General features: G+C 41.6%; 1 protein-coding gene and 1 pseudogene across 2 annotated transcripts in view; one reads left to right on the top strand and one right to left on the bottom strand.

The window, feature by feature from the left end:
• The window catches only part of PPP2R2B (protein phosphatase 2 regulatory subunit Bbeta), a 464325-nt gene extending 440909 nt beyond the window's left edge, over positions 1-23416 (top strand). For both annotated transcript variants that reach the window (XM_068534531.1, XM_068534532.1), the window contains exons 8-10: positions 12608-12777; positions 20125-20216; positions 22770-23416. In XM_068534531.1, coding sequence (XP_068390632.1) covers positions 12608-12777; positions 20125-20216; positions 22770-23049 — 542 coding nt within the window. In that variant the 3' untranslated portion in view covers positions 23050-23416. The remainder of the gene's footprint in view (positions 1-12607; positions 12778-20124; positions 20217-22769) is intronic.
• On the bottom strand, positions 8125-8340 carry LOC137758517 (nuclear cap-binding protein subunit 2 pseudogene; annotated as a pseudogene).
• Positions 23417-23896: the final 480 nt, after the last annotated feature.

Genomic DNA, 23896 nt, shown 5'->3' with positions numbered 1-23896 from the left:
TATGTGTGTGTTTCTGCTTGGAGATTGTAGTGTTTTTAAAATAGTGTCCAGATAACTCATTAGTTTTGAAAATTATCCCTTTTTTTTGAAATATACTTTCTATTCTTTTCTTTTTCTTGCATTTGGTAGCTCCAATTATATGTATAATTAACCTTTATCAATGTATTCCCTGTGTCTCTGAAATCTTTTTATACTTTCTATTCTTTAGTCTGTTCTTTTGAGGGAGATACATTCTCCACATATTCTAGTTCACTCATTCTCTCTTTAGTTGCTAAATGCATTTATTGTGTTCTAATTGCCCTTGTTTCATTATTATTTCCGTTTGGTTCTTTTTAATATATTTTCTAATTATCTGTGAAAATTCTTAATTGGGCATTTTATTTGTTGACATTATGAAACACTTGTTTTAAAATGTGTGTGTGATGTGTCCATTATCCGTCTTTACTTGCTGTTCTGTTCTCTGTGAAGTTAGTTGTGTCTAGTTTCCCTGGTAGAGTATATATATCATTAATAAAAAACTGACAATTTTTTTTTTAAACTTGTAGTTGAAATACAAGACCAGTGGGATTCGTAGATCTCTTATTATCTAAGAGCTGGGAGGGACCTGGTTGGCAATCCTACCTGCTTCACATTATAGACAAGGAAACAGGGCCAGAGAGTTGATGGTTGCCCAGTCATTCAAATGAGAGGCAGTAGGGCCGAGGTTAAGAGCATAGGCTAGAAGCAGACTGAGTTCAAATCCTGACTGTGCGTCCTAATAGCTATAGAACCTCAGTGCCTGAGTTGACTGATTGTACTGATTTGTGGAAGAGGAAAAGAGTATCTGTGAATATCAAATGAGTTATAATACACGTAAAGCACACGGCGCAAGTGCTCAACAGATAGTAGGTGTTACTAAGAGCTGGCTCATTTGTGTTTAGCCAAGACTCCAACCCAGCACCCCTGACTCCCAGTCTGATGTTCTTTCCAGTATCCCTTGATGGGCACAGGAAGAGGTAACAAGGAGCAGAGGCATAGAAGTGGGAACGCACAGGTATATCTAAAAGATGAGGGAGCCCACTTTGACTTGATTGTCTAAACAGAAATGATACTGACGAAGCAAGGAAAAGCAGGTTGTGGAGGCAGGGTAACAGGCAGACAGGTGGTCAGTAGAAAGCCCACCTCTACTATTCACTACCTGCATGATCCTGGGCAAGCTACTCCACCTCTCCTGGTCTGTCTCCTCTATAAATAAGGACAGTGAGAGTACCTTCCTCATAAATTTGAGCATTCAATGGGATAATTTATGCAAAGCAGGAGGACCAAGAAAGGGTAGCAGATGTCATGATCATCACTGTTAATGTTGTTACTGGGGTCTCCAAGACACAAGCTCCCTGTTGGTGAATCTGACACATCCCCCATGAGTAAGTCTGTGCTATTAGGATTCTCTTCAAGGCTGCTTCCTCTCTCTACCATGGTTCTCTTCATTTCTTCTCTTGATGTCTTTATTTTCTAGAAACTGGTAGAAAACTGCAGATCAGCAGGATTTCTAATGCCAAGTCAAGGGTCTTTAGGAGAAATACCAGTTCTGATTTGTCTCAAGATGTGTCACTCAAGCACTGGATACTATTGTACCACCTATTCAGTAAATTACACGGAACACAGTGACGTTCTATTTACATTCCACTAGCTGGTTCCCCAGCACCCTTATTCCCCTCTGGGAAAGCAGTAAAATCTCACCTTTTCACATCTGCAATGAAAATTGTGTAATTGTTTAATGTTTGTCTCTTCCTGTAGCCTGTGAGTTCCATGAGGGTAGGACGGGGTCTGTGTTGTTCCTTGTGTCCTTGGCATATAGCACGGGACCTGGCATGTATCACCCGACAAATACTTTTCATGTTCTAGGTGACGTACAAAGTGTAGTGCGTGTGTGTGCATGCACATAAAAGACACTTAAATAGCTGATAAATGATTGCTCAGCCTGAATTGGTGAAAACCTTGAATTACAGATGACTTGTATTATTTTCACACTTTTCAAGGACTTAAACAAATTTGAGGTGAGTAGAGTATCGCTTAGGTAGTTAAACAGATCATGAAAGGAACCTAATAGGTAGGTATAATCTTCATTTAAAAATTTAAATGGATTCTCAGTATTCATTCATTTAACATATTTACTGAGCACCTCCTATGTTCCAGGGGAGACAGCAGAACAAAACAGACAAAAACCCCTACCCTCATAGAGCTTGTATTCTATTAGGAAAGACAAATAATACATATTAAATGACAGTGCACATAAACTGGGGGAGAGGGACAGAGGGACAGAGGGAAGAAAGGCTAACTCATTGCAGACAGGCCACAGGGATTAGAATCCAGGGGTGAGAGATGACCTAATGGCCTGGGCTTCTTGTGGTGTGTTGATAGGGTCATTCAAAGTCCTGGGGGCCCCAACCTACACTTGCTAATGATGGGGTAAGGCTTGAACTCATGAGCCCTTGGTACAGAAGCTGTGCTCTTAAGTGGTTGAAATGGATTCATTCTCTTAAGGACTTGGGCTGTGTAAACAGGCTAGAGCAGGACTAAGAGCCTTAAGAGCACTTCCACTAACTTTCATCTAATTAATGCACAATAAAAAATACTTAGTGCAATAACTAGGAAAAAGGAAGAGCCTTCCAGCTTTATAGTTCCATGATGCTATGTAGATTCTACCCTGGTGTTTTCTTACAGCTCCTGAAATAAGGTCTTGTAGATGGTACAAGGCAGAATTGCATCATGATTAAGAACAGAGACTTTGAAGTTAGATAGACCCAAGTTCAAAATTCAGCTCTTCCTCGGTTGAGCTACTTGATCTTGCTGTGTTGTCCTTGCACAGGTTGCAAACCCTCTCTGTACCTTAGTTTTCCACATCTATAAAATAAGAAATCACGGTTCCCACTTCACAGGATTGTTGTAAGGATTAAATGAGATAAAATATGCAAAGCATAGGGCCTGGAACATAATAAGCTTCCCATAAACAGTAATTATTCACACCATTAAATATTGTTGCTGAATGAATGAAAGGAATTCATGGAGTTGATATTAAGAATTGGATAAGCATAAACATGTAATGAATTACAAAGTGCTGTGCTGGTGGGTATGTTATCTATATCCTGGCCTCTACATTCTACATAGATAATTAGCGATGCATGGCTTGATTAAAAATTTTCTTTCATTTCACCTCCATTTTCTGGGCCTGTCACTTTAAGGCTTTACAGTGTTGCTGCACTGGCCTGCTGGTATGCCAAACATTTGGAGAACAGAGTCCTAGGTATAACCTTGTAAATATTCTTTACTTCATTTAAATATCCCCAGGTTCTGTAGTCCTCAGTCCCAAATTCTAGAGTCTTTTAATTGAAGTATAGTTAATTTACAATGTTGTGTTAGTTTCAGGTGTACAGCAAAGTGATTCATATATTACATATATATATTACATATATATATTTTTCATATTCTTTTCCATGATAGTTTATTCCAGGATATTGAATATAGTTCCCTGTGCTATACAGTAGGACCTTGTCATTTATCTTTTATATAGTTTGTATCTGCTAATCCCAAACTCCTAATTTATCCCTCCACACCAAGAATCTTAGTAAATGAAATATGATTGGCTAATACGGAACCAATGCATGCTTTTCATGATAAAAATAGCGACTGACATTTATTGAGGACCTGCTATGTGCCAAGCAACATGCATGTCCACTCTGCAGCTGGGAGAATGGAATCTCAGAGTAGTAAATAAAATGTGGACAGCTGGTAAGTGACAGAGGCAGGAACTGACTGCCTCCAGAGTGTAGTTTCCAGAGCCCTTCCCACTTACTGCCTCAAGCTGGCCTTGCAGATGCACTGGGTAGGGGGTGACCAAGCCTCAGGGCCCCCATTCCTCTCTCTATGGGGATGTTTGTTTGGGGCATGCGTGGAGTTTCTAAGTCCCCAGTCCTAATGAGATTACGTTGAATAGAAACTAAGGTGACAATCTAGTTCTCAATTCTGAGGATACCAATCAGAGCCCAGGGGCCTTCATTAGTGCTCCATCGAAGTCCAAGGGAAACGGGCACAGACTGAGACAAGGGGTCAGAGACTGTATTGATTTCATGTTTTTCTGTTTCAATAGGTTTTTTACTTCTCAAGTTCAATTCTGATTGATCAGTTTTTTTGTTGTTCTTTTAAATGGTTCTGTGAAAATTAGTATTTTGGTTTGACTTATGGTTTAATTCAGCAAGGTTTGAAAGACAACTCATTATATTAGATTATATTAGATTTTCCACAAAGAATTTGGGTTTTTAAAAATTTTTTATTTTATATTGAGGTATAGTTGATTAACAATGTTGTGTTAGTTTCACGTGTACAGCAAAGTGATTGTTATACATATACATGTATCTATTCTTTTTCAAATTCTTTTCCCATTTAGGTTCTTACATAATATTGAGCAGAGTTCCCTGTGTTACCCAGTAGGTCCTTGTTGGTTATCTATTTTAAATATAGTAGAGGGTATATGTTGATCCCAAACTCTCAATTTATCCTTCCCCTTCCTTTCCCCTTTGGTAACCGTAAGTTTGTTTTCTATGTCTGTGAGTCTGTATCTCTTTTGTAAATAGGTTCATTTGTATCATATTTTAGATTCCACATATAAGTGATATCCTATGATATTTGTTTTTCTCTGACTGACTCCACTTAGCATGATAATCTCTAGGTCCATCCATGTTGCTGCAAATGGCATTATTTCATTCTTTTTTAGGCTTATTGATACTCCATCATATATATGTACTACATCTTCTTTATCCATTCATCATCGACAGATGATGGACATTTAGGCTGCTTCCATGTCTTGATTATTGTAAACAGCACTTTTTTGTGGTATCTTTGTCTGGTTTTGGTATCAGGGTGATGGTGACCTCATAGAATGAGCTTGGGAGTGTTCCTTCCTCTGCAATTTTTTGGAAGAGTCTCAGAAGGATAGGTGTTAACTCTTCTCTAAATGTTTGATGGAATTTTCCTGGGAAGCCATCTGGTCCTGGACTTTGTTGGAAGTTTTTAAATCACAGGTTCAATTTCATTACTTGTGACTGAGCTATTCATATTTTCTATTTCTTCCTGGTCCAGTCTTGGGAGATTGTACCTTTCTAAGAATTTGTCCATTTCTTCTAGGTTGCCCATTTTATTGGCATAGAGTCTCTTATGATGCTTTGTATTTCTGCGGTATCCATTGTAACTTCTCCTTTTTCATTTCTAACTTTATTGATTTGAGCCCTCTCCCTTTTTTTCTTGATGAATCTGGCTAAAGGTTTATCAATTTTGTTTATCTTCTCAGAGAACCAGCTTTTAGTTTTATTGATCTTTGCTATTGTTTTCTTTGTTTCTTTTTCATTTATTTCCGCTCTGATCTTTATGATTTCTTTCCTTCTGCTAACTTTGGGTTTTGTTTGTTCTTCTTTCTCTAGTCCCTTTAGGTGTAAGTTTAGGTTGTTTATTTGAGATTTTTCTTGTTTCCTGGGGTAAGATTGTATTGCTATAAACTTCCCTCTTAGAACTGCTTTTACTGCATCCCATGGGTTTTGGATCATTGTGCTTTCATTTGTCTCTAGGTATTTTTTTTTATTTCTTCTTTGATTTCTTCAGTGATCTATTGGTTGTAAGTAGCATATTGTTTAGTCCCCATGTGTTTGTGATTTTTACAGTTTTTTTTCTTATAATTGATTTCTAGACTCATAGTGTTGTGGTCAAAAAAGATGCTTGATATGATTTCAATTTTCTTAAATTTACTGAGGCTTGATTTGTGACCCAAGATGTGATCTATCCTGGAGAATGTTCCGTGAGCACTTGAGAAGAAAGTGTAATCTGCTGTTTTTGGATGGAATGTCCTAAAAATATCAGTTAAATCTATCTGGTCTATTGTGTCATTTAAAGCTTGTGTTTCCTTATTAATTTTCTGTTTGGATGATCTGTCCATTGGTATAAGTGAGGTGTTAAAGTCCCCCACTATTATTGTGTTACTGTCGTCAATTTCCTCTTTTATAGCTGTTAGCATTTGCCTTATGTACTGAGGTGATCCTATGGTGGGTGCATATATATTTATAATTGTTATATCTTCTTCGTGGATCGATCCCTTGATCATTATGTAGTGTCCTTCTTTGTCTCCTGTAACAGTCTTTATTTTAAAGTCTATTTTATCTGATATGAGTATTACTACTCCAGCTTTCTTTTGATTTCCATTTGCATGGAATATCTTTTTCCATCCCCTCACTTTCAGTCTGTACGAGTCCCTAGGTCTGAAGCGGGTCTCTTGTAGACAGCATATATATGGGTCTTGTTTTTGTCTCCATTCAGCCAGTCCATGTCTTTTGGTTGGGGCACTTAATCCATTTACATGTTAGGTAATTATCAATATGTATGTTCTTATTGCCATTTTGTTAATTGTTTGGGATTTGTTTATGTAGGTCTTTCTTTCTCCCCTTCCTCTTTTGTTCTTTCTCTTGTGATTTTTTTTTTTTTATAAGTTGGTCCAATTTTATTGAAATCTGTTACAGAAGACAGTTCAAATAGGAACCACTGTCTGTGGTTTTAAGGCCTATAGAAATCTGAGTTACATTTTACTGCAAAATATAAAATACATTAATTCAAACTACAGTGTAAAAAGATTTTATTAATAATGAATTGTATGTCCTCATTAAATTAATTAGATATCTGCAAATGTTTTCCTAAATAGTTACAGCTAATTTAGAGATATCTTTTAAAGTTCAAATAGCTAGTTTAAATTTGAGAAAACATACACTTACTGTAACATGAAAGATGTTCACATTGAGATACTTCAGCCCCAACTTCACAAACTACTGGAAATTAAGGGATACTTTGTTGCTAGAGGAAAAAATGTCACTTACATCAGGGAAAATTATACTATACTACCAGTTTAAAATAAGCAATAGTTCACATAATATTAGAGAAATTCTCTCTTGCCTTACAAATGCAAAATAAATCCTCCAGACTCCCTTCTCTGTAGAGACCACCAGCTCACTATCCAGGCTCTGAAACTTAGCACAATTAGGGAAAAAACAAGACAGACTTCAGTATGAGAGGGAGCCAAAACATTTCCTGAGGGAAGCATTTCTGATTTTGTTTTTGTTAAGCATTCTCTTGATCTTTAAGCTCTTTTTTTAAAAACAAAACAAAACAAACAAAAAAAAACCCCACTCAATTCCCAAGATCAGTTTGAAAATGAAACAAATAGATCTGATGGCTCTCACAGCAACCTTATCATGTCAAGGCAATTTAACTCACATCTCCTGATACTTCCTCCCCATTTCCTACTGACAGCGTGCCCCCCTTGCCCTTAGAGTAGTTGAGGTTCCCTGTAATACAGACCCTTGGTCTTTTTAGCGTTAGCTAAAACACATATTTTGAAAAATGTGTTTAGTAAATACCCTTCAAGTCCTGACCTAATTTCCTGATATATAAAGCACATAAGAGGTGGTGTCCCCTGCGACTGTCTAATGCTTACCAACTATTTAAGAAGTTCCCTTGACTCTTTAAGTTTGCCTTTAGAGATTAAAATTCAACATAGAAAAACAATCAGTTATCAAACATCTATCCCTAATTTAGAGTAAAGCTACATTACATAGCAAAACTCCACTTATTAAACTCTATCTCATGCAAACTTAAAATTTTAAAAATAGTAATTCCAGGCCCCAAGGTAGACCATGAACCTACTTAGATGCAAACATGGTAAACACTTTAAAATTTTTTTTTCAAATCTTCCTAAAAGAAGTGTGTTTTTGCTGATCAACATTATACATGAAGTCTGTTGCTAAGGAACACAATTTTTGACCTGGTAACAGAAATCATTCTGGTAATCTGACACACGACCAAGATGCTAAGACTATAGAATTAACGGCATTCTTTTGGATTCTGTCCTTTAATAATTTTTAAGTGGGAAACCATGAAGAGGCTTCCAGCTCAGTAGAGACATTGATTAAAGCTTGGTAAAAATGGGCAGGTTTGCAGACCTTGGGTAACGCACGTCAAATTCAATAGGCCAAAGGAGTGAGTTTTCCATGATGGGGCTCTCACCACTCACAGGGTTTGGGCCAGTTTTCCATAGCCTCCTCTCCCAGCATCCTAGTCCTGACGATACTCATCCAGTACATGGCCTCCAGAACGCCCACGGCCATACTGCCTGCCCTCCTTAAAGCCTGCGTCCCAGTCTGTGCGAATGATCCGGTCATCCGGACGCGTTCCATTTATGTACCACATGGCATTTTCTGTATCTGCTCTTGAATAGTGTTCCACAAAGGAGAACCCACGTGCTGTTTTCTTCACTTTATCCAGGCCCATGATGATTTTCTTTATGTCACCACTTTTGCTGAAGAGTTCATAGATTTGTTCTTCAGTTGTATAAGAGGAAAGATTTCCAACATACGGTGTACAGCTTTCCTTCAGTAATTAATTTTTCCTGTTCTTCACTGTCACCCTGGAAGTGCTGGTCCCAGTACTGGCTCAGCTTGACGTAGGAGTCGCTGCACAGCGCCTTCAGGAGGCCACCCGACGTAGTGCACAATGTGGCCAAGGACGCCGCCACTGTGAGAATCTTCTCTTGTGATTTGATGACTAACTTTAGTGTTGTGCTTGGATTCCTTTTTTCTTTTTTGTGTGTGTATCTATTGTAGATTTTTGGTTTGTAGTTACCATAAGGTTTTGATATAGCAGTCTATATTTAAACAAGATTGTTTTAAGATGCTGGTCTTTTAATTTCAAATGCATTTCCAATATCCTGCATTTGTACTCTCCTCTTCTCATGATTGCTGGTTTTGATATCACATTTGTGTGTGGATGATTTCCTACCTTAACCAGTGAGCTTTTCCATTTGTAATTTTCTTCTTTCTACTTGTGGCCTTTTCTTTTCTACCTAGAGAAGTTCCGTTAGCATTTGTTGCAAAGCTAGTCTGGTGGTGCTGAATTCTCTTAGCTTTTGCTTGTATGTAAAGCTTTTGATTTCTCCGTCGAATCTGAATGAAAGCCTTGCTGGGTAGAGTATTCTTGGTTGTAGGTTCTTCCCTTTCATCACTTTAAATATATCGTGCCACTCCCTTGTGGCCTGAAGAGTTTCTGCTGAGAAGTCAGCTGATAACCTTATGGGAGTTCCCTTGTATGTTATTTGTTGCTTTTAATATTTTTTCTTTGCCTTTAATTTTTGTCAATTTGATTACTATGTGCCTCAGGCTTGTTCTTCCTTGGGTTTATCCTGCCTGGGATTCTCTGCACTTCCTGGACTTGCGTGACTGTTTCCTTCCCCATGTTAGGGAAGTTTTCAGCTATTATCTCTTCAGATATTTTCTCAGGTCCTTTCTCTCTCTCTTTTCCTTCTGGGACCCCCTATAATGTGAATGTTGGGGTGTTTAATGTTGTCCCAGAGGTCTCTCAGACTGTCTTTATTTCTTTTCATTCTTTTTTCTTTATTCTCTTCTATGCCAGTGATTTCCACCATTCTGTCTTCCAGCTCACTTATCCATTCTTCTGCCTCACTTCTTCTGCTATTTATTCCTTCTAGTGTATTTTTTATTTCAGTTATTGTATTGTTCATCTCTGTTTGCTTGTTCTTTAGTTCTCCTAGGTCTTTGTTAAACAAACATCTCTTGTATCTTTTCGACATGTGCCTCCATTCTTTTTCTGAAATCTTGGATCATCTTTACTATCATTGCTCTAAAGTCTTTTCCAGGTAAGTTGTCCATTTCCACTTCATTTAGTTGTTCTTGTAGGTTTTTATCTTGGTCCTTCGTCTGGAACATAATCCTCTGCTGTCTCACTCTGTCTAACTTTCTGTGATTGCAGTTTCTTTTCCGCAGGCTGCAGGGCTGTGGTTCTTATTGCTTCTGCTGTCTGCCCCCTGGTGGATGAGGCTGTCTAAGAGGCTTGTGCAGGTTTCCTGGTGCAGGTCCCTCTGGTGGGCAGAGCCATGTCAGGGGGTGTGTTTAGCAAGCAGCTGTGTGCTCAGGAAGACTTTAAGCTGCCTGTCTGCTGATGGGTGTGGCTGTGTTCCTGCCCTGTTGGTTGCTTGGCATGAGGCATCCCAGCACTGGAGCCTACAGGCTGTTGGGTGGGGCCAGGTCTTGGTGAGAAAATGGTGGCCTCTGGGAGGGCTCACACCGATGAGTACTCCCCAGAACCACCATTGCCAGTGTCTTTGTCTCTGCAGTGAGCCACAGCTGCCCCCCACCTCTGCAGGAGACCCTCCAATACTAGCAGGTAAGTCTGGCTTAGGCTTTTATGAAGCCACTGCTTTTTTCCCTGGGTCCTGGTGCACACAAGAGTGGGGTTTCTGTGCCCTCCAAGAGGGGAGTTTCTGTTTCCCCCAGTCCTGTGGAATTCCTGCGGTCAAACCCTGCTGACCCTCAAAGCCAGATTCTTTGGGGCTTCTCCTCCTGTTGCCAGACCCCCAGGCTGGGGAGGTTGATGTGGGGCTCAGAACTTTCACTCCTGTGGCAGAATTTCTATAGTAAAATTATTTTCCAGTTTGTGGGTCACCCACCCAGCAGGTATGGAGTTTGATCTTACCGTGGTTGTGCTCTTCCTGCCGTCTTGTTGTGGCTTCTTCTTTGTCTTCAGATGTAGGATATCTTTTTTGATAGGTTCCAGCATTTTTTGGTTGATGATTGTTCTGCAGTTAGTTGTGATCTTGGTGTTTTTGTGAGAACAGATGAGCTCACATCCTTCTTCTCTACCATCTTGTCTCTGCCTGTAGGTTTTCTACATAGAATTTGATAATGACTCTGTGAGTGTGTTGAATGGGCAGGAAAGAGGAAGCCTTGGGGGATGAGTTACTCAGTAACCTGAAGACAGATGTTTGGTTCAGCCTAAAATTGTAATAGAAACGCTTATTAAGTGGAACCATACTCAGTTGTCATTATCGTAGGTCAAAAATAATCAAATGTAGGCAGATATGTATAGCTCAACATCATACATGCTAATCACCCAGAAGGCAAAGATTTCATTAATTTATCTGGCTTTGGTTCCAATCAAGCAACAAATATTTATTGAACACATATGTGCAAGAGTCTCAGTTCAAAGATAAGAAAAAACAAAATCCTGCCTTCAAGAATCTCACATTCCTAGTTGAGATAAGCCATGGATTGTTAAATGCTAAGGTGAGAAATGATGCTTTCATGGGGAGAGTACCTGAGCAAATGCTAAGTGAACAGGCCAGACCAAGTGTGATGGGGTTTCAGAGAAAAGAAAAGATCATTTGGGGCTAAAATAACATGTAAAAGATGAGACATGTGAATCAAGCAAAATATGACACAATGAAGGAGGAATGATCAGGCAGGGCATAAAAATGGGAAACATCAAGATGTATTTTGCACATCCAATTTGAACCAGAGAAGTTCAAAAACAAGGTTAGAAAGATGAATTAAGGCAGCTTACAATAAGCTTCAGTGTCTTTTATTCCTGTGAGTGCTTTTTATTCCTGTGAGTGGAAATCAGCTGAATCTGTTGAATGAAATAATAAGCAGCTAGATACCAGAGCAAATGGAAAATATACACAAAAGACATTGTAGCCAGAGTTTACCTATGCAACTGAGGCACAGAAAAGTTAAGTAACTTGCCCAAGGTCACACAACTAGTCAATGGTAGTCTGACCTTAAGCCCAAGGCAGTCTGGCAGCAAAGTCCCACTATTAAGCACCATGATCCAAGAGATACGTATACACAGGTCCACACAAAAACTTGTGTTTATTCATAGCAGCATTATTCATAATAGCCAAAAAGTAGAAACAACCCAAATGCCCATCAACTGATGAATGGATAAACAAAATGTAATATAGCCATACAATGGAATATTATTCAGCCATAAAAAGGAATGAATCATGCCACAACATGGCTGAACCTTGAAAACATTACACTAAGGGAAGGAAGCCAGTCACCAAAAAAGAATATATATATATAGAGAGAGAGAGAGAGAGAGAGAGAGAGAGAATGATTCCATTTGTGTGACATTTCTAGAATAGGCAATTTCATAAAACAAGAAAATAGATTAGTGGTTGCCTAGGGCTGCAGGAATAGGTAATGGGGAGTAACTGCTAATGGGAATGGAGTTGTGGGTTTTTTTTACAAGGGATGAGGGAATGAAAATGTCCTAAATTGAGACTTTGTTTATGGTTGCATGATTATACTAAAAAAAAAACCCCACCAAACTATAAAATTTAGATGAGTAAATTTTATGGTATGTGAATTATATCTCAAAAAAAGGCATAAACAAAATTTTTAAGTGTGTAAGATGACTACAGGTTATAGTATACACAGTGATACCCAGCAACCATGGGGAAAAGTGAAAGGGTCAGATACATAGATCTGGAGCTTGTGAACCGTCAGTGCCAGATCTGTGGATGTGACAAGTCCCGTGGGAGTCCTTCCGTGAGAAACAAAATATGGAAACCAGTGACAGCTTGTTCTGCTGCCAGGGAGCTGACAGTTCTGTTAGCAACTTCTATTCTACAGATTCCAGCCCTACTCCAGGTTAGACTGTTGGCTTTCTAGCTGGCCCAAACACGTTAGCATCAGCTGATAAGGATGTACTAAATTTGTTCTGTTTTGCTTTTGTTCTGCAGTTTTTGAAGAGCCGGAAGATCCAAGCAACAGGTCGTTTTTCTCTGAAATCATCTCTTCGATTTCGGATGTGAAGTTCAGCCACAGTGGGAGGTATATCATGACCAGAGACTATCTGACGGTCAAAGTTTGGGATCTCAACATGGAAAACCGCCCCATCGAGACTTACCAGGTACAGACCACCACCCACTAATACGTAGATTGGGCACTTCTTCAAGGGTTCCAGATCAGCCCCTGCCTGCAAAGGCTTACAAAGCAGAAGAATAAAAGACATGTTGAGCCGGTTAAACATCCAGAAATAGCAGGTAGACAGTTCAGTGTAAGTCTGGATAGATCTAGCCTAGAGGAAAGGTCAGGAACCATGCCCTGAGGTCCCAGTGTTTACAGGCTGGGAAGAGGAAATGGATTTGGCAAGAGAGACTGGAGAAAGTGCCAGTGAGGTAGGACGGAAACTGAGAGGAGTCCTGGAAGCCAAGTGAAGAAACTGTCTCGAGGAGGAAGAAGTCACCAACTGCCGAATGCTGTTGCTGGGTCAAGGAAGGACTGAGAAATGGCCAATTGGATTTAGTAACATGGAGATTACCAGGCACCTTAATGAAAGAGTTGTAGGTGAAGTGGTAGGAATGAATGTCTGATTGGAGTGGGTTCAAGAGAGACTGTAACTAGAGGATGGGAAACGTAGTGAATTTTTTTTTTAAATTTATTTGTTTAATTTATTTATTTTTGGCTGCTTTGGGTCTTCGTTGCTGCGCGGGCTTTCTCTAGTTGCAGCGAGTGGGGGGCTACTCTTCTTTGCGGTGCACAGGCTTCTCATTGCAGTGGCTTCTCTCGTTGCGGAGCATGGGCTCTAGGCACGCGGGCTTTAGTAGTTGTGGCACGCGGGCTTTAGTAGTTGTGGCACACGGGCTTAGTTGCTCTGTGCCATGTGGGATCTTCCCGGACCAGGGCTTGAACCCCTGTCCCCTGCATTGGCAGGCAGATTCTTAACTACTGAGCCACCAGGGAAGCCCTGTAGTGAAATTTTGAAAGAGATTTTGTTCTGAAGAGGAATAGAGAAATGGGGTAGTAGCTGGAATGGAAGGCAGGATTGAGGAAGTCATCACAGCTTGTTTTATGCTGATAGGAGTAAGCCCATAGAGAGGGAGATAATTAATTGAAGCAGTCAACTTCTCAAGGGAATAGATTCCATTGCAGAATTGGACTTAGATGAGGTGGGCAAGTCATCCATCAAAGGAAAGAGAAAAGAGTAAATAGCTACAGATGCAGTAGGTTTGTCAATTTTGTGATGGGAACATACAGATGGTTTCTTCTTATTGCTTCTATTTTCCAGTAAAATAAGAAGCAAGGTCATTAGCTGAGTGAGAAGGAAAAGTGTAAAACTCATCTAAGAGAGTGAATTGACTAGGGCAGTATGGTAGGGTTGCTCAGGGATCCACTTGAGGTTTATATTATTGATTTAAAGTGAGACTAATCTGTGTGATTGTGTGTTTTTTCCCAGGCACATTCACCTGCTTGGTACAGGTAAGGAAGAGCAGAAAGTTAGATTTAACCAGTGATGGGGTTTTGCCAAGGAAGTACAATGGAAGGAGGGAGAAAAGCAAGTTTGTTGAAGGTATCTATTAAGGGAGTGATTGATCGATTGGAATGATGGCTGGCTGAATCTAAGGTAGGTAAGAAAGGGAATGAAGAATTGACAGAATCAAGATACTAAAGGGCATGAACTAAAATGATAGGAAGTAGCAATAGAGTGATACTTACTTATTCAACAAATACAGTTACAGTAATGACAAGGCTCATAATATGACCCAGAAAGCAAAGGACAAAACGCACTGAAAATGATGAGGCCAAGTAACCAAGAGTGAGTCCAGAGTATTCGAATCGCTAAGAATGATGGCAGGGATGGCGATGGAAGAGAGATTGAGGCGCTAGAGTGGCTTCCAGGAATGGGGTAGAGGGGCTGAGAACTGTCGATGACTGCAAGAAGGATGGGTAGCAGGAAGTCATGTTGGATGGCATGACTTGGAAGGAGCTGAGGACCCGAGACAGGAATAGGTTGTCCTGAGCAGCACGGAGCCCACCCACCTTGGCACATGAGGGCAGAAGTCCGGCCGCCACGTGAGTGGCCTCAGGAGAAGCAGGAAACGTTGAGAGAGGAGGTTGAGGACACTGAGGACTTTGATGGCTGACTGTGATGCTGTAAAAAGGTTTGGGGGCCAGAATTCAAGACCACAGATGTGGTCGAAGTAGTTTGGTTACCCCTGTGTGTTTGCGTTCTCATTGTCCCCCACATGCTGCCCTCAGGCTCCCGCTCACAGCCCTCATCTTCAGCACAGGGCTAGAGCAAACAGGAGTGTCCCCTTCCAGCTGCGCAGTCAAACCATCTGGTGTTACATCCCTTAGTACGAAAGAGATGGCAGTGGGAACTAGAACCTGAGAGGGGGGTGATATTGACAGGGGTGTGGCCCGCTGGAGAGCCATGCTTAGAGAAAAGTAGATTAGGCTACACAGTGGGGAGAGCAATTACTACTTCTGTTTTAGGGAAAAAGACTTTTAGAACAAAGCTAGCTAGCTGTGACGTGAAATCATTAGCATTTTAAGATCATGGTTCTCAAACCATGTTTACCTAGTAGTAGACGTAGAAATGTTTGTAGAACACTGAGAAAGAGCTCTCCTAGCCCATTATTGAAATTAAATATTACAAAAATTATTTAACTTATTTTAGATGACATATTTCAAAGCAATTTAGTTAAGTTTATATACCGTATCAGATGGTAATATAGTATATCAAACTGAGTGAGTGAGTGTCTGGAACACTATTGAAAAAATTGTAAGGACTGGTCCAGTGGGAAGGAATTCCATCATCCATTACTACTGCCTTCCCTGGGCAGGGAGACAGGTGATACTCTTTTGTATCTTATCTTCAGACATCCATCATCAACTGATCTCAAGCATGTTTCTAGGAATAAGAAGCTGTAGACTTAAGTAAGTATGATGAGCTATGTTCACGTTTTCCTATAGAACAGGGGTTGACAAACTGTGACCCGTGGAGCCAAATCCAGCCCCCCCATCTGTTTTTGTAAAAGCAGTTTTATTGAAATACAGCCCCCCCTGATCATTTACCTATCATCTATGGCTGTTTTCATGCCACAGCGGCAGAGTTGGGTCGTCATGACAGAAACTGTATAGCTCACAAAGCCTAAAATATGTACCGTCTGATCCTTTACAGGAAAAGTTTGTCAACCCCTGAAATAGAAGAACAAAGCAACAGAGTTTAATCGTGCTAGACCTCACAGTGGTCTATCAACTATACAATAGCAGGCTCCCACAAGTACATGATTTGAGAAGCACTGTGTTGGGAGACTCGGCTTAGTGTCAAGAAGGCCATCCCCAAGCTCATAGGAACATAGCATAGAAACAATCTTTGCAACATGAAGAGAGAAGCAGCAAATAGGACCACGAGTCTCAAGGTTTCCCTTACTCTGCTCTCTAGATGTTTGTTTCTCATGTCTGTATCTTACCTTTTTCTCTCTCTCCTCTGATGGAAAAAAGTCCATCTTCTCTGCCTAAGATTTTTTTTTTTTACAACAGAATATATGTGCAACATACCTTCATAGTATAATAGATCATCTTTTCCTGTAGAGGCCCTCAGTTGGAGGTAGTCCGGAACTTCCCAGAACTGCTTCATACTGTTGGTAGGACTGTAAACAGGTACAGCCACTATGGAGAACAGTCTGAAGGTTCCTTAAAAAACTAAAAATAGAGTTACCATATGATCTGTCAATCCCACCCTCGGGAATATATCCAGAGAAAACCGTAGTATGAAAAGATACATGCACCCCAGTGTTCACCACAGCACTATTTACAATAGCCAAGACATGGAAGTGACCTAAATGTCCATCATCTGTCGATGCTGAATGGATAAAGAAGATGTGATGCATATATATAATGGAATATCAATAAGCCTAAAAAAGAATGAAATACTGCCATTTGCAGCAACATGGATGGACCTAGAGATTCTCATACTAAGTGAACAACATGGATGGACCTAGAGATTCTCATACTAAGTGAAGTAAGTCAGAAAGAGAAAGACAAATATCATATGATATCACTTATGTGGGGAGTCTGAAATATGACACAGATGAACTTATCTACAAAACAGAAACAGACTCCAGAGAACAGACCTGTGGTTGCTAAGGGGGAGAGGGAGTGGGGGAGGGATGGATTGAGAGTTTGGGATTGACATATATACAACACAGTACTATATATAAGATAGATAACCAGCACGGACCTACTGTATAGCACAGGGAACTCAGTATTCTGTGATAACCTATATGAGAAAAGAATCTGAAAAAAAATTATATATATATGTGTGTATAACGGAATCACTTTGCTATACACCTGAAATTAACACATTTTAAATCAGCTAAACTTAAAAAAAAAAAAAGGTGCATCAAATAAATACATAAATAAAAAGTCTCAGGAAAATAATGAAAAAAAAAGTGCTCCATAACAGATGCAAGGAAGCAGTAGGGGGAGATAAGACTGAAAATAAGATCTATTATTTTGCCTGTCTTTTTCCTCCAAAAAGTAGGCGATCTGGAGTACGAGTATAATAAATTTGGCTCCCATTGCCCACTGCACTAATTCCGTCTTGACATCCTTCCCCTTCAGAAGCCCCACTCCTCTTCTTCCTCTGTTACACAGAACTGGGGAGCAAGTCAATGATAAAATCAAGAAAAGGCAAGAATCAGGCTTGCTTTCTAGACAAGAGAGAGATGGATTCTTGAGGTCAGGGTCCTCCACCCATCAGAAGAAAAGTTCGACCCCCGATTTATGCCCTTACCTCTACCATCACTTTCTTCCAAGGAAATACTCTGTGCTGATTTGGGAGAGGGGGAATTATAGTCAAGACCAGGCTTAGGCAAACCATGACTCGACTCAGAGGCCAATCCTGTCTGCCACCTATCATCTCTGTAAATAAAATTTTATTGGAACACAACTCCCACTCATTTGTTTATGTATTATAGCTGCTTTTGCATGACAAGGGTAGAGTTGGGTGGTTGCTCTATGGCCCACAAAGTATAATTATTTACTATATCTGGGCCTTGATAGAAAAAGTTTGTCAAGACCTGGAATCAGCTCTCTCTTTGTCCCAGGACTCTGTTCTGCTTTGCTCAAGGATTCTTAATGATAACTAGAGATCTTCAACAAGCAGAAGTGGCCCTACAAACAAAATCGCCTTCCAGATCAGATCTGAGCCACTTCCAATATGCACAAAAGGTGGAGGAAGGGAAGGACAATGATTTAATTTATAGCAGAGTTCCCAAGCTCAAGACACAAGCCTCGCCCTTACATACCATTACCTAACAAAGCCAAAAGCCCAGCTGCAGATGGATTCTCTTGTCACTACAGCACTGAAGCAAATACCCTGACAAGGCCCAGAACTATTTGTTTGTTTGGGAACAAGAGAGTAAAGGTGGAGGAAATTAATTTGCAGACTTGGAAATCCTTACACTGTCCAGATAACTCAGAGAGCTTTTCAAATACCCAGAACATCTAATGGAACAAGGAATGAATCTGACCTCATTCCCCTGCCCAGTGCTAAGCACACAGCTGAGCCTCTGAGCTCAGCCTCCAACAGAACTCTGGGGTCAAGGGAGGAGAGGGGCCCAGGCTGCAGGAAAAGGGAGAGGGAACCATCAGTGTCCATCGAAACAAAGTCAAACAGTGCTTTTCATAACGTCCCTCTGCCTTCACCCAATTTTAGCTCCCTCTTGGCCTCACCTCAGTTCCTTATCACAGCTCCTGTCTAGGACTGAGACCCCACGTAAGGCGAGGCCAATGAGGCAGAGCCAGTGGGAGGTCGATTGCTAGAGAAGGCGAGAGTGTGCGTGTGCTCCAGAACCCAGATCCCGGGTTCACTTCCCATTCTGTCATTTCCTTTCCTGTGTGATCTCGGACAAACGGTGTCCTACCCGGTACTTCATCCTCTGTTAAAGCGAAGAGAATGACAACACCTACATCCTAAGATGATGTCAGAGATGAAATAAGATTCTATGGCTAAAGCGCCTGGCTAATAATAACAAGCTGGCATATTATGTATCTGTTATAATTACCAGTCCCTATGACAGAGCTCAGGAAGAATTCAAAATTGCACCCAGATTACTACCCTCCAAGCCCTAATCCTCTGCCTATTTATTTGCCATCTTCACCTGAGATGCTGAATGCAGCTGGAGAAAAACACCCAACCATGCCGACCAGATGCATTTAAAATTCACATCCAACAACTTCAAGCGGCCCTCAGCGCCTTCCAGAAACCCTGCACTGTTTCCCAAGCACCCCCTCCCCTTCCTCACTCTCAGCTGATAACCTTGCTTCTTATCTCACTGAAAAATAGAAACAGGAGAAAACTGCTGCATACTCCAGGGCTGCACCATGCACATCACATCAGAGTCTACTGGATGAGCTCCCTTTGCATAGACATCTCCAAATTATAGATCCCAAAAATGAACATGGCAACTCCATCGTTCCACTTGCTCAAGAGAAAGATGCAGGAGCCCTCTTTGACTCCTGTTTTCCTCTCCACACTTCACAGTGGATCCATCCCCAAGTCCTATCATCAGCTCTCCTTCCAAACACGTCGAGAATCCGACCACCTCCCACCACTGCCCGCTCTGGTCCAAGCCGTCATCTATCAATCACCCAGGTTCTACCTAGCCTCCCTGCCTTTGGCCCTGCAGGCTTACGCTCTGTCACGACACAGCAGGCTCAGGATCCTTCCTGTGAAGTCTGTTCACATCACTCAGAGTAAGGGGCCTACGGGACCTGGTCAGCACACGCTGAGGCCTCCACCCCACTGCCTCCAGGACTCCTGCCTCTGGGCCTTTGCATTTGCTGTTCCCCATGCTTGGAAAGCCTTTCCCCCAGACACCACTGAGGTGCATTCATTTCCTTCAGGCTTCTGCTCCAATGCCACCTTCTCAGGTGAACCCTTGACTACTCACCCTGTATAAAATAATACTCCCACTCCCTTTTTCCATGTTTTTTTCTCTATATTTTTATCACCATCTAAAATACCTTATATATTTACTTGGTTATACGGTCTCTTCCCCAACACTAGGAGGAAAGCACCCCAGGGGTGTTCTGTTCACGGGTCTCTCCCAACCACATAGCAGGCGTTCAATAAATATTTGTCGAATAAAAGGCTGAATGAACAGGGTCCTCTAAATCACCTTAGAAAGTGGGACTCTCCCGCTTAACGGGCCCTGCTCTCTGCCGCCATCTATGTACGCGAGCTTGTTTAATCCACACTAGCCATGTAAGCAGCTCACTAACCCATCTTAATGTCCCAAGGCTGAAAAGGGCCACACCTGGGTTCAGATCTGAGCCCATCTGATTCAAGCCACGTTTACACTGAAAAAATTAACAGCTCAAATCCAAAGAGGAGCTTCACGCAGAGAAATCATTTTTAAAAATAATAACACCCTCTTAATGTGTCCTCCCCCCCCCCCCCGACCAGGTTCACGACTACCTCCGCAGCAAGCTGTGCTCCCTCTACGAAAATGACTGCATTTTTGATAAATTTGAATGTGTGTGGAATGGGTCAGACAGGTAAGAAAGGTCTGTGTGGCTGGGAACTTTCCAAAGGTGGTCCCTCTCCTTGCGAAGGCCCTGGGCTGTGTATCCTAAGCGGGGTGCAACCAAAGGGAGATAAAAATCGGCCCCCGAGGCCTGGCAGAGATGTGCTGTGTGGACCACCGGGTGACCCTTGAGGCAGGCCTGGAAAGGAGGGAGGGATGAGTGAGACCCTTGACTCCTCTTTCAGGACTGGCTCAGGTGACCACTTAACCTCAGGAAAATCCTATCTTGTACACACAGGACACTCCCAGAGCTGGGTCAACATGCCTAAACTGAAGCTCCACCAGCAAATTTCCAGCATGAATAGTTCAGATGACTGCAGAGTGTGCTTTCTAGATGGAAAATTATTCCTTGAAGCTGCCAGTATAGACCTGGCCAAAGGCCCTGGAGGTTCATTAACCGAATTCTACTCGGCCTCATTTATCACATGTCCTGAAAGTGATTTATGACTGTTTTAAGGCCTTTGCTTTCAACAGTACTTCCTATTACCTCCCCATAGTTTCTTTTTGGTTTGACATGTATTACAGACGACTCTCTGATTTCCAGGAGAAGTAAGCACAGGCTACCGGGGGCTGTTCCCCAATGAAGGCGGCACCAGCAGTAGTGCTTGGAAGCAGGGAAATTCTATCACGGCAAAGCCTGATACTTCCACTCAGCCTTCCACTTAGCAGGCCTGGAAGGAATCACCACGTGGCAGAGGACGCATGTCACACTGCCCAGTTGGTAGAGGGCAGAGGGCAGAGCAACTGTGACATATTAACAAAGGCCCTCGAGGGGAAAAAAAGCTAGCCCAGCCCTATTATTTTATTTCTTTTCATTTACAGCTGTCATTTATTCATTGTTTATTAAGAATAGGGTTTTTTTTAATATTTGTGGTTGTTATTGTTCCAGTTTCCCTCCTATCTTAACCAAGATTCAAAAACTGTACTTACTAGGTACTTTCACACACATCATGTTTTTTAATCCCGACCACAATCCATCAAGATTGTTTTCACCATCCCCGTTTTCCAGTTGAGGAAACTGAGGCTCAGCCAGATAAAGTAATCTGCCCAAGCTCATGAACTAGTAAGCAGTAGAGACAAGAGGAAGAGTTTGAATCCTAAAATCAACATGCTTTCCACCGCATTACAGTTTCTTTCCGTAACTGAGAAAAATGTTATTCTTGGTCCAGATAAGGTTGAGATTATTTTCCCAGAAAAGACTTTCTCTTACTGTTTAAAAACAAGTCGGGTCATGGTGAGGGAAGCAAAGGTCAGTGCATGGGAAGCAGTGAGGCCAAGTGGCTGAATGCTTGTGCCCTGGAGTCCAGCAGATGTGGGCTGGAGACCTGACTTGGCTACTTCTTAGATGTGTGACACTGTACAAGTCACTCACTTTTCCTCCTGTGTAAATCCCTTACATGGGATGAGGGAAGAGTAAATGAAGTCTGGGGTAAAAGCACTCAGCACCCTGCCTGATTGATGAGGTAATAAGAGCTCGCTCTATGACAGAAACACACATTTCACAGCATCCGTTTCCTGGGCCAGCATAACAAAATCTAACCCTTGGTTAATTTCTTGGACAGCTAACAAAGTACCCAAAAACTCAGCCCCTTGGCTGTAGCCCAATCCTGTCGGTTTTCCTTCACCTTTCTCCAACCCCAGATGAGACGCTGTGTTCTCCCATCCTAACCTGCCACTCAGAGCCTCACCCACAAACAAGGCCACGCCCACCTCTCCAGGGGGCAGCCATAATGGGACGCTACTTGATATCTTTCCCTCAGCCTGTCATCTTGTCCAAACTGTCACCGTTAAAGAGTCAGTCCATTGCTTCTGGAAGGCTCTGGCATTCACTGCTCTCTTAATCAATTGTAGATATGCCTGAGAATGGATAACTCTTGTAGAAAGGTAGACACCATCTGTCAGTCCCCTCAAAGGCTTATTTCCTTATCCTGCATCCTTTCAAAATTGAATTTTTGTTTACTCCCTTCCCGAGTGAGACCATGATGGCACCTCATTTTTTGGAAAAGGCTGAATTTAGGTCTAGTTCTTAGCAGGGGGAGGAAACATGCTGGCATGTGTGCTGTGCTGCCAGCATCCCTCCTGCGGTGCTGATGCAAGAAAGCCTTAGCGGTCGGGCAACACAGAGTCCCTCCTACTGTAACCGTGCTTTACATGTACACAATACAATGACGGTTGTTTTCAGTACTCCTACTCTCATAACTTCACTCCAGCCTCAGAATCCTGATGTGAGGGAGGTGGGCTGGGATCATTAAAACCCCTGGACTCATTTATGGAGCCCAAGAACCAAAAGGAATCTCTTGGTAAATAACAAGGAGGGTTATCACGATCCTTCACCCAGCCAAAGAGTTTGTTGCTATCAGTGATTCCAAAGAAACTCAACAGTCACGCTACAAAGCCTGTTGCAGTTTTTGGTCTCTTGTTTGTTTCTCGTGTGCCGTAAGCTGGCCACATTGTGGTGTCGTTTGCTCTAGAAAGCCTTTGTCTGTAGCACTCAGTCACTGCCTTTTTCCTCTGTGCCTTGCAGTGTCATCATGACGGGCTCCTACAACAACTTCTTCAGGATGTTTGACCGAAACACCAAGCGCGACGTGACCCTTGAGGCCTCGAGGGAAAACAGCAAACCCCGAGCTATCTTAAAACCGCGCAAAGTGTGCGTGGGGGGCAAGCGGAGAAAAGACGAGATCAGTGTCGACAGTCTGGACTTTAGCAAAAAGATCTTGCATACAGCTTGGCATCCTTCAGAAAATATTATAGCAGTGGCGGCTACAAATAACCTATATATATTCCAGGACAAGGTTAACTAGGAGGACAAGTTATTACTTAATAATCTCACATACTGAATACTAGTCAAACACGTTTTTAAATGTTTCTTTGGGTGTTCATTTGATGCATCGACTCTAATTTCCCTCTGCAGGAAACAAATGGAATAGAAGTCCACGGAGTCCAACCTTCCCAAATCCCCAGTTCTAAGAAACTTTTGTCAAACCCAACAGGTTCTGGGACACTTCTGTTTAGAATTGAGAGCTGCCAGCTAACAGTAATTCTTCCATAGCTGACTTGAATTTCTGAGGCTTTTATTGCCCCGTTTTCTCTGGTGGGTCCAGTGTTTTGTTTCTAGGTGTCTGCTGAGATAAAATGAGGTTGTCTGTAGTATTTAAAGAGAAAAGAAAGAGATACGTTTTTTTTTTTAATTAAGCAACTCCATTTGATGATGATTGAAAAAAAATTCAACGAAAAATAATAAACACCGTTTACTCTACTCTTAGAGAAATTCTCCTTGTTTTGTGAAAAATCAGAACCAGTCAGCATCTCCTGCCCCTACAGCACTTTTTTCTTTTCCATTTTCCATTTTCTTTTCCACAATTTCATTTGAACCAGAGATTTATTTCACAAGGCTGCAAAGAGGATGCAGAATGGGGAGGGAAAAGGGCCACATCAGCACTGCTATATTCTTTTCTTGTAAGCGCCATAGAAACAGCCTGAGAATTTGGCTAGGAAACACCATGAATGCTTCAGGGGACATAAAGAGAACACTTCGCTTCTCAGAGTTAGCTTGGCAAGGCCATGTGCGGCCAGATTCCATCTGCTTCTTTGTTACTCTTGCTTTTTGTTATTTTAAATGGCTCCATATAATCCTCTACTTACATGTTC

This window comes from Eschrichtius robustus, chromosome 2 (assembly GCF_028021215.1).
Source record: "Eschrichtius robustus isolate mEscRob2 chromosome 2, mEscRob2.pri, whole genome shotgun sequence".
In the NCBI taxonomy this organism is placed as follows: Eukaryota; Metazoa; Chordata; class Mammalia; order Artiodactyla; family Eschrichtiidae; genus Eschrichtius; species Eschrichtius robustus.
This window is presented reverse-complemented; position numbering and strand designations above follow the sequence as displayed.